The sequence below is a fragment of the Gambusia affinis genome, linkage group LG16, assembly GCF_019740435.1.
Source record: "Gambusia affinis linkage group LG16, SWU_Gaff_1.0, whole genome shotgun sequence".
Lineage (NCBI taxonomy): Eukaryota > Metazoa > Chordata > Actinopteri > Cyprinodontiformes > Poeciliidae > Gambusia > Gambusia affinis.
Window position 1 is genome coordinate 1768565 of NC_057883.1, and position 12104 is coordinate 1780668.

The 12104-nt window shown below is 39.0% G+C and overlaps 1 protein-coding gene across 1 annotated transcript in view; it reads left to right on the plus strand.

Annotated features, from left to right (window-relative positions):
* Positions 1-4410: 4410 nt before the first annotated feature.
* The window catches only part of prkd1 (protein kinase D1), a 36151-nt gene continuing 28457 nt past the window's right edge, over positions 4411-12104 (plus strand). Inside the window, exon 1 of the mRNA XM_044142667.1 lies at positions 4411-4963. Within this exon, the coding sequence (XP_043998602.1) occupies positions 4748-4963 (216 nt within the window). The 5' untranslated portion in view covers positions 4411-4747. The remainder of the gene's footprint in view (positions 4964-12104) is intronic.

Genomic DNA, 12104 nt, shown 5'->3' on the forward strand with positions numbered 1-12104 from the left:
GACCTACAGAGGAATGATTTAGAGACATTGCACAGCTGCAGCTATTACAGATAGAGAATAGCGATCAGGCCCAAAATCTGGATATGGTGATGAACTCTGACCTAAACTTTCAGGGTCACTTAAAGCCAGTTATAAAATCGGCCTTCTATCACCTAGAGAACATTTCTAGGGTCAAAAGGCTAATGTCCTAGAACATCAAGAGAAACTCATCTATAGTCACATTGATTACCGTTACAGTGTCTTCACAGGTCTGCCTAAAGTATCAAACAGCTGCAGCTGATCCAGAATGCTGCTGCTCACATCCTCACTAAAACCATGAAACTAGAGAATATCACTCCAGTCCTGAAGTCCTTCCGCTCAGCGAAAAGACCTTTAAATGCTTTCGTTAGTTTATAAATCAGTGAGTGACTTATCACCAAAATACATGCTTGTATCAACCTTCTAGACCACTCAGGTTTTCTGGTTCCAGTCTGCATTACATCTCCTGAACCAGAACCAAAGATAGAGAAACAGAATTCAGTTTTTATGCTCCTGTAATCTGAAAAAAAAAACTTCCATAAAAATGCAAAACTACTGAAACACTGAGCTCTTTTAAGACAAGGCTAATAACACATTTGTTTAATGTCGCTTTGATTAATAGTCAACTCATTTTAATCTGAATTCAAATTGTTAATCCCATTTTCATTATGCCACTGACTGATACTGTTGTTTTAGGTTTTCATCACTGAAAGCCCTTTGATTTGCCTTTTTGCTTAAATGTGCTGCCCTGGCTTTAAGCAGGTATTAAACTTACTTTTCATCATGCCTTCATTTATGTATCCAAAATATTTTTATTCTTGAAAACATCAGTCTGGGTGTAATTATATTTCTGTATTTTTTTTCTTATTGAGGAACTAAAAAATATTACTTTTTAATGATATTTTGATGTATTAAATATGAGTGACTTCTTGTTTATGGTGTTGCAAATGCTGGATTTTATACACAGACATTTTTCTTTCTTTTTTCCCCTGCATAATAAGAAGAAAAATACCAGCCAGGTGAAACCTTGGGTCTAACAAATCCTGAGCAACAGCAACACAGCTGGTGGAAAGCAGGATGTGATCTCTGGAACTGTATATTTTCTATGTTTAATTTGTCAGATTTCTTTCAGGCAGGTGCATTACTGATGTGTGAGCTGCATAGCTGGCAGAACTGCGTGATCTCTGGAACTGTATATTTTCTATGTTTAATTTGTCAGATTTCTTTCAGGCAGGTACATTACTGATGTGTGAGCTGCATAGCTGGCAGAACTGACAAAAACATAACACAAGGTATTGCTTGAAGCTGTTGACATTGTAATATTATTTTACCAATAGTGTGTTACATACAATACAGGAACTGAGACACGACTTCATTTATTACTCACAATAAGAACCTTGAAACATGCAATATATGTAGAACCTAACATGGTTCATACATGAAGCTTTAGAACTAGATCAGGACATATGTTAGATTCTGCCTGGTTCTGTAATATGAATGATAATTGGTAATAGATCAAGAACAATCACTATTTAATATATAAACAGGTATAAGAGTATAAGATGCAAAATTGGATCAAAACAAACACTTTCAAACAGTGTTTGTTTTGTCCAGGTACTGAGGCCACTTAGACAAAGGACAGCAGTCAGAAAAAGACAAGCTACATGAGTCCAATTTGTCTTCCACCACCCTTTAACCTTTTTTTTTTTTACTGTATTCTCTAAGATGACATTAAAACAACATTTGTAAGACGATGTTGATCTCATGCTGGAGCTCTGTCTCATTTCTCTGAAACTGGGCAAATTCTGTTTTAATATTATTGTCATTCATTTTACCCTGATATGATGAATTTGTCATAAATAAGAACATCCAACTCATCACAAGTTAAAACCTAACAGGACCACCTCCATGTTTACTGTGTAACAGCAATTTGAAGGCCTATCCTAGTTATAGCAAATACATTCAAACCAGAGTCACTTGCAAATTAGCCCTCATTGATGGAGACACACACATGCACCAGATTCTAAAATACAGTCATAGTTCTTGATTACAAAGGGAAGTAAATAGAGGCAAGGCTGAAGTGTAGGAGGGCTGATTGAAGTGTGTATTGGTGTACATACGCGTGTGTGTCTCCTAGCAACCAGGACCTCTCCATCTCTGTCTGCTTTCAGCCAGCTGAGCAGGCAGATGCAACAGGTGCTCTGTAAAACATGAGGCGGGAGTGAAAAGATGAGTCTAGAGGAGCAGCCAGCAGCTCATGTCAAGCATTACTTCTCTGTGTGTGTTCACCTCGAAATGGGATGTGGGTCAAACAGTATGAGTTACAGTAAAGACCTTTATACAAGAGTTTTAAAGCTCAACAGCATGAGAGAGTGTGCACCTGTTAGGAACTGATGATGATGAAAGAGTGAGCAGTGGCTAGACAGAGTTAAGCATTTGGTTGGAGATGATCAAGTACGATCTGGTCAAATAACTACAACTGAACGACCACCTCCATGTTTACGTCAGACTGTGTAAACAGCGATGAGACAGCCTTTTAGCATGATGCATAGAGCTGCAAGACTCAAGAAATCGGACTTTTTGCAAGGGGGATTTCATTTGACCAGAAGATCCAAGGTACCATGATTACAAACTGCTCCAAATATGCAAAGCCCCAAAACACCTCAGAGTTAGCTTGGTACCTGTAATTATCTGTCCAGCAGATAATTACAAGTTGCCCTGAAAATACCAGTCACCATGGTGACACATGGAGGTTGGAGCATCATGGTTTGGGGATCCAGCGTAGTCCTGGTTAAGAAAAAAGCAACCAAGACTTTTATATATAAAGTCCAGGTTTTATATATAAAACCAGGATATATATATATATATATATATATATATATATATATATATATATATATATATATATATATATATATATATATATGCTGGAATAATTAGCTGGCCAAAGGAGGAGATACAGGCCACAGATGTTAAGACCCGGAAATTACTAACAATGCATGGAGGGTTCCACCCCAAATCCAGCACCCTGAGACTCTACACGAACCACAAAGAAGGAGGCAGAGGACTAGTGAGTGTGAGAACCACTGTCCAAGACGAAACATCCAAGATCCATAGATACATCAGGGACAAGGCCTCAACAGACGATGTGCTCAGTGAATGCCTCAAACAATGGGGAACAGAACCTGAGGTGCCGGAGGAACCATCATGGGAGGACAAGCCCCTACATGGGATGTACCACCGGCAAATAACCGAAGTGGCTGACATCAGAAAGTCCTACCAATGGCTGGAAAAAGCTGGACTGAAGGACAGCACAGAGGCCCTCATCATGGCCGCCCAGGAACAGGCCCTAAACACCAGAGCAATTGAGGCCCAGATCTACCACACCAGACAAGACCCAAGGTGTAGGTTGTGCAAGGAGGCCCCTGAGACAGTCCAACACATAACAGCAGGGTGCAAGATACTGGCAGGGAAAGAATACATGGAACGACACAACCAAGTGGCAGGCATAGTGTACAGAAACATCTGTGCAGAATATGGACTGGAACCCCCAAGATCAAAGTGGGAAACACCCCCGATGGTAGGGGCGCATGATCGCGCTAAGATCCTGGGGGACTTCCAGATCCAGACAGACAAAATGGTGAGGCGAACCAACCAGACATAGTCGTGGTGGATAAACAACAGAGGAAAGCCGTTGTGGTGGATGTGGCAATACCAAGTGACTGCAACATCAGGAAAAGGAGCATGAAAACTAGAGAAATACCAGGGCCTAAGGGAGGAACTGGAGAGGGCCTGAAGGTGAAGACCACAGTGGTGCCTGTGGTCATCGGGACCCTCGGGCAGTCACCCCAAACTGGAACAGTGGCTACAACAGATCCCAGGAACAACATCAGACATCTCAGTCCAGAAATGTGCAGTCCTAGGCACAGCCAAGATACTGCGCAGAACCCTCAAGCTCCCAGGCCTCTGGTAGAGGACCCGAGCTAAGAGGAAGAAGAATCACCACCAGCAGTGGGTGAGAAGGATTATATATATATATATATATATATATAGATATATATATATATATATATATATATATATATATATATATATATATATAAAATTAGCTAATGAGTAATTTTGTTAATTTACTTAGTCTCCAAAGTTTCCACATTGCTAGAACTTTAGTTGCTTGTTTGCACCTGTTCTTTATTTTCGAGATTTTCTCCGTCCAGTAAATGACACTTCAAATTTCTAAGCAAAGACAATGGTACTTAAAAATGAATATCTCAGTCCATATCAGCACAGGAGGTTTCCTTTCCTCCTCTTCATCCCCCTCCTCCTCCTCGTCTCCATCCAGTATTGACGTCTATGACTCTGTCACCCGCCTCACCGGTTTCCAGGCAGCTCTCCGGTCCAGTCATGTAGTCACTACTCTTTCTCCGTTCACATCCGTTCTCTGTGTCCTCGTGCCGTCTCTGTGCGTTTTTAACCTAGTCTACTTAGAGATTTGCAGTAGTTGATGAATTGTGTTTTGTCTGAAACTCTTTTTGCGCTTTTCTGACGCTTTGGGGTGTTCCATGCGTCAGAACATCCCGCGATTTTCCACGCTTTCAATCTCCTCTCTGGTTGCTCCCTTGGCTCCTTCCTCTCTTTCTCCCTGTTGAGCACCGGGCGATTATCTGTCACCGCCGTGACTTCTAATTGTTTCTTGGCAAAGTTGGGAACCACAGAGGAGAAGGCTTCAATGAGTGCTCCTCCGTTGATCCGGGCGCCCAGCCCGCTGCCGTTTTTGGGAGGGACGAGCAGCCCCAACACCGAGGGAGGAGGTGGGGAAGGGGTAGGCGGCGTGATCTCCTTCCAGATCCAGATAGGCATGAGCCGGGAGCCGGTGCTGCTAGACGCCGCGGAGCTCAACCTCAGTCAGGTCCGGGAAGTGGCGTGCTCCATTATCAACCAGAAGGTAAACCAGCAGTTTGTCAGACGCTCAACGGAAGCTTTTAATATGTCACATTGCAAAGAAAATGCAAAAATGTAACACAAAAACGCTTTTCATAATCCCTTTCAATAATAACCACATCCTGATGCACTTTGTAATTATTTGCTTACTGATACTTATCACATATTCTTAAATCTAGTGAGTATAGGATAATAATAATAATAATAATAATAATAATAATAATAATAATAATAATAATAATAATAATAATAATAATAATAATGCGTTTTGTTTGTGTTTGTGCAGGACACTTTACAAGTACAACAAAACAAAACGATAACAAATGAATACAATAATACACTAAACTGTAAACAGATGAACAGGATATCAAAGTCATTACACTAATATGCTACACCTGCAGATGGAATCATCCCTGTAAAACTTTGGAGTCCTGGAGACATAGAGGAAGGAAAGTTGTCCTTACAACTGTGTCTAGATCTTCTAGACAACTGTCAGCAGACGTGCAGCACTCTGATCTGATACTGACCTCAGCACAGCTGGGAAATTATGGACCGCATTTGGAAAGTCAGACACAAATTTACCAAAAGAAAACAAAACAGCAAAAAAAGTGCATGTTTTTCAGCAAATACATTGAGATAAGCTGGCTGATCTGAGGATCCTTTATATCATATTTCCCACTCAAAAACTGTCACATTTAGTTGTTTGCAGATATTTCCAGGTGTGTAAAACGCGCACAGTCATTGTGGGTGTTACTCTTACTAATGTAACACCCTTTGCAAATGTACAGTTGGTAAGCTATGAGCTGCATATCTATCAAGCAGCTGACTGAGTACTGAACTCAAGCAAGTTGCCTGACTAATTAAACAGCTGGTTTCTCCTTGATAAGTGGTTAATAAATTACATCTATTTTGGCCTAAACAAACTTAGTCTGGGTCAGAAACATGCACAGCATTTTATGGCCATTAAAATGGTAATATTTCATACAGTATTCTAAGATGGAAACAAATCATTCATCCTTTTTATTAATATACCAAGTTCCTTACAGATACCAAAGTTCAAATTCCTGCCATTGAAATAAGGTTTATTGTGATAATTTGCACATAAGTGACCTGAGAAAATACAGACACGTTTTCTAATAATGTATACATTTTTTAGAATAAAATATGTTATCCAAAACAAACAAACAAAAAAAAACATAACGAAACAAAAAAAATCAACTATTTTTTCTCGCCACCATCAATCATCTGTAAAAACTGGCAGTCATTTATCTCACTTCTTTGCCACATAGGATGCGTTTTGAGCATGAACATCATGTTTAAGGTATTGCCACACAATTTCAATTGGATTTGAGTCCTGACTTTTACTAGGCCACTCTGAAACCTTCACATTGTTCACTTTTTCGTGATGAATAAGAAAAATATCAAATCTCAATGAGCTATAACAGAAGGTTTACGTTACGGAGACGGAGGGTTAGTGGTGGTTCTGTGTGATTGAACATTTGATTTATAATTACATCTTCTCCTTCTGAATCGTAAATGAATCAAATCATAAAGTGCCAAAAGAATCCCACCTGCATTGCTCACTCTTAATTTATTCTTTAACAGTAATTAATTTTGCATAAGGCCACGTTGGTTTGGATGCCTTAAATCATCATTCGAAAGTTACATTTTGCATTCACAATGATGGCCGCCTGTTTGCAGGTCATTTTTTTGTGCGCTCACCCATCCACTGATTTTTCTGTGGAATGTAACTCAAGAGTTATTCTCAGGATATCTATCTATTTACATTGAGTTCATTAGCGAAGAAAAAAAAAAATCACATTTCCCAAAAATGTTATTTTTAATAACAGCAATTTTGATTAAATTTATGGCCCAGCCACCCTGGAGGTCCACTGTACCCACCTTATTTTTGTCTTCCAAAATGTATAAACCTGAAACACAGGTCCTCAAATACCATTTTTTAACTGTTAAAAAATGGTAAAGCCTGCAAGAGGGCAAATATGGTTTCAGGGCACTGTGCATGATTGGTTGTTTCTGAATATTTAGAAGGTGAATGCTTAGTGTACCAGTGTAGTGATCAGAAGAATGGTTGCTAACATCTTTCTACATAAAATATATTTTCCTGATAATTGGTCAGGTTCAGCTCTTTCAAAATCCCACATTTCCTGATTTGTTATTTTTAGCTGTAACTGAAAACAGAGTGAACTAATATTGAGCTTTAATTGGCGTTCATTATTAGGTTACATTTTGAGCCATCATGTTTCAGATTCTAAATAGGGATTGAAATGCTAATTTCTGGTCTTCTGTACAGCTTTTCAAGCTAGTCTTGATTTGATAGCTGTCCCTATTGTTATATTAATACCATAACAATTCCCCTGTGTGACTTGTAAAGCTGATTACCAAAAATTATCTAAACAACATGAATTTCCCAGAAGAAATGCTTATGGTTATAATACCCTTCACCATCTTATTTTGATGAGTACATTTCCAGAAAATGATTCATGATTACATTTCATTTTTAATCAAGCCTCAATTGTCTGATTTGATTTTTAACTTTGGGCTTATTAAACAATTGATTCCACAAGAACGTCAAGAACTCTCCTAAGAAACTGAATGTTTGTTTAAATGTGCAGTTCAGTGATATTCTATTTAAAACAAGATACACAAAGCAATATGATTCGACTTTAGCAAAAATAACTAAACAAATGTAAATGTCACAGTGTTGGCCTGGAGCAATTTTTTAAATTGGAGTCCATAAGCACTGTCAACACTCCTGATCTGAGCAGATGTCATCAAACTGCAACTTTTCGCTGATTCTGAATAGGTTACCTAAGTAGCTCTTTTACGTCGCTTATCATGTATTAGTGATTTTAAAAGGTTGGTTCATTTGATACAGAGCAGTGTGAAAGCTAATCACTCCAGGTGAAAATGTAACAAATGTGGCAGTTTTGGTCGCTTATCATGTAATCATATATTCCCAATAGAATTTCTTTCTTCTCTTGTGAAAGGATTTCCTTGGTGTCTTGCCCTTTTGAAGGCTCATACTCCTGTCTGGAAAAGGGGATGTTGTAACAAATGTCATGAGAAGTGCTTGATCCTTAAAAACAAGAGACGTTGGTATGGGAATTCCACAAATCTTAACGCCTGATGATGAATAAAACCTTGTTTTAAAATGTGATAGACAACGCTCACGAACATGAATGAGGAGCCATTGCAATGTTTGTTCTTTGAACGGTGAAAAGTTTATTCTCTTTGCGGCTTCCAAAAGATTGGATTTGCTTACCTGAGTGTGTTCCTGATTTTAGATCCAGTGAGTACTTTGAAATTCAACATCAAAACAGTTTCCAAACCAACGCTTTGATATTCATGATGAAAAGAAAGTACACACTCTAACTGTGTAGAGCTTAATGTTTTTTAGTTAGGAGGTGACAGTGCCAGTTAGGAGCCTGTCCTGTAACTGGTGAGTTACCGGTTTGAACCCCAACTCCGTCTGTCTCTGTCATTGTTTCAAAGACATTTCACCAGTCCTGCTTGCATTTTCATGCTTTAAAAATGCAGAGGGCTTACTTTGAGGGCTCCTAAAGCAGCTGGATGGCCAGAAAACCTAGAGGTCTGGGAGGAATTCAAGCAGACTTTGGAGGCAGAATGTCAGTGTCCTGAAGTAAGTTCTCAGAGTTCCTTCACCTTTAGTCCAGACTCACAATATTCTCATGTGGAGCAAAACTGCTTTTTGAGTATACTTAACTCTACTTAGAACTTTGAGTTTGTCATAATGACTTTTGTAGAGAACATATACACCTTTTGTGGAGAGCAAGAACTTTTAAGTTCTTCCACTCCCGCTGGAAGAACCGGCAGTGGATCAGCCTGAACAATGCAGAAAATAATCAACATGGGGAAATAAGCAGTAATATTTTAGAGAGTGGTATGACATAAGAGCCAGTGGAGAATAATGCAAACCAGAAGAGGTGGTAGTGATTACAAGTGGGAAGGAGGAAAATGATTGTAAACAGCCTGAAAGTAATTTAAATAACTGGAAGAAACAATAATTTAAGGAAATAAAAGAAATAAGTGGTAAGATCTAAACAGATAAAGATCATATAAATGATCAAAAAATTAACATAAATTAAAGAAAAAGTTCCAACACCTGAGTCTAGTTACTATGTGGTAGAGTTTGCCAATATGTTTAAAAGGCTCCTCAGTGCCAGGCTACAAGGAATGGGTGACATCTGCTCAGAGACTTTGAAAGCTTTGAAGTTGCTTTGATTCATTTTGTAATAGAAGATTGATCACTATATTTGATTCATTTGATGATTCTTATTCTTGGTGATTTTGATGATTGCATTTGACAAAATGCAATGTAAATAACTGGTTTCATTGATTACTCTGTTATGATTTTATCATGTGAAGCACTTGGAACTGCTAGAGATCACACCAGTGGAGTGGCAGACCAGGGTTTTGGTTTCTAGAGGAGTTTGGAGAGTTTCCTCCAACTGTCCAGGGTATATATACTTCAGTCTCCAGAGACAGTCTGATTTGTCAACTCAGAGAAGGCATATAACATGTCCCATTAACAATCTTTGGTGGGTATTGCTGGTAAATAATTAGTCACTTGAATTAGTTGGAGCTTTTGCTAACACCGTTGAATTCAAGGGAAGTTGAGCTTCTTTCTAGCATGGATAAGAGTTCCCCCTGCTTTCCTCTCTAATACTCTAATCTCTTTTGTGATTTTCACAGATAGTACCTGAATGGTACGGGAAATAAAATTGGTTGGTTTGGGAGCCCCAGAGTTTTTGCAAACAGTTTGTTTCTGTTGATGTCTTAAAGTATCTGCTTTAATCTAACCCGAGTTTGTTTGCTTATAATATCTGGTTCATTTGAGGAGATGTGAATGCACAATCAAAAACAAATTCTGGTCTGCCCACAAACGTAGGTATTGGTTCAGTTGAAGTGAACTCTGGTGCGGTTCAAATGCATATGTGAATGCCAAGTGGACCAGAGAACACTTCTACAGCATGAAATGGACTCCAGTGCAGGATGTCGGGTAAATACAACTAAAACAGACACGTGTCTAGGAATGGCTCATGGCTTTTTGTTGATGACAAAAGACAAACCCAACACAGTTAAACTCTGGTGCCGCTCGGTTTTTGTTTCTATTTCTCGCAGAAGGAAGTTACGCTCTGTGTCTTCTTCAGATGTTTTTATATATTTTCCTTCAGTGGTTCTTGGTGCAGCGCCCCCACAGGTGAGGGGCTGAACAGGTGTTTTAAAAGGTTGGTTCATTTGATACAGAGCAGCGTGAAATCTAACCACTCCAGGTGAAAATGTAACAAATGTGGCAGTTTTGGTCCTCAATCGAACCAAGTCTACTGGATGTTCAGGTGTGAAAACACCCGAAAGCCCAGTTTAGTATGAGGTGTGCACAATGAGAATCCACAAAAAAATTCTTTTAATTTTCAGGTTTTCTAATTATCACACCATACTACGGTCATTACATAAAATCATGACTGATAAAACTAGAAGCTGTGCAGTGCCAACATCACAGAGATACTTGCCCAGATCCACTGGTTCTCCATCTACTACAGAGTACACTTTAAGATCTTGGTTCTCTCTTACAAGGCTGGCAAGGCACTGGTGTACATCTCCTCAGATGTCCCCAGCAGGATCCTAAGGTCATGTGACCAAGACCTGCTGGTTGTGAGACTGAAAGATCTCCCCCTTAGTTTGAGGGGAAAACTCATCTTTTTAAAATTGCTTTTAACTAGAAACATTTTTTAACTGTTTTTTTCTGCACAGTACTTTGCAATCTACATCCTGAAGGGTGCTACATAAATAAAGTTTTATTTACTTTGACTAAGAGGGTTCAGACATATTGCAGAGCCTACGGGTTAAGTTTCTAGCGAGAGATGAGCAGAAGAGCTCCATCATCCAGGTGAAGCTCTGACTCAGTTCAATGCTATTTGCATGAATCTATCTGAACTAACGAGGAAGAGTTTTTGGGTCAGATCCAGAAAACACATCATAACTTAATTTAACTTTAATTCATGCAGCAGTCTGGTTATAACCTCTCGTTGGCTTTGAACTCACATATACTAACACCTCTACTCCTCTATAGCAGTAAAAATGGAACTGTGTGTACTGTGTATCAGTCCGTTGTGCTTTCCCTTTGTTGCCTGGCAACTGATGATGATTGGGACTGTGAAGTGTCCTTGTGAGGGCCGTTATTACAGACGCACACATACAGACAAGCCATTGCTTTCCAAACCAATTGGAAGATGATGAACAGATGTGTGTCTTTCATCCGTCTCACAGTCCTATCTCTTCCTGCTTGTTTCAAGTGCTCACTTTTATTTATTCATGCCTCTTTCTTTTTACCTTATTTTATCTCCCCTCAGCTTATATTCATGGGTAATTCAGGTGGTACATGACTTTTAAAAATATTAAAAACTTTCCATTTTAAGTATGATTTAAAGTGTGCTCATTCTAAAGTAATTATTTGATTTTCAATTTAGTTTTAAGGTAGAAATATTCAATCACTTGCAATTTAAAGAGTCAGTTTATGCACATTAGTTATGATGGTCTATGGTTGCACACCAAACTTTCTACCCAGTGAACCTTTTTTTTTTTAACCTCTTCTGTTCAGAATTGTCAACACTTCTGATAAAACTGTTCACAACTAAAGAACTGTAATGTGTTCTTTCATCACACGGTATGTGTTAAAAGCACCCAATGACAGGTTTATTGACATCATTGTGCATTGATTTCAATACATCAAAAATGAATTCTTCCTGGCCCTTCATCACAGTATTTCAAATATAGCTTAATACTGTAAAATCACAAGCTGAGCTCACTCAGACATGGTGACTTGGTGCTTCTAACGCTCCTAATGCTTCTTGGTATGTGTAGAACATGCATCACAGACACTTTGGCTACACCAAGCACTGAAGCAGTGAAAGGCAGTTTGGCAATGCTAGTCAGGGAGTGGTCTCCAAGTCCAGTCCTCAAGAGCTACTGTCCTGCAGCTTTTAAATCCATCCCTGCTCTGACAGCTTGTTCAAACGATTAAATGACCTCTCAGCATGCATCAGGTTTGGCAAAGGCCTGGAAATGAGCAATTAATTTCACTCAACTGCACTGGAAGAGGGATG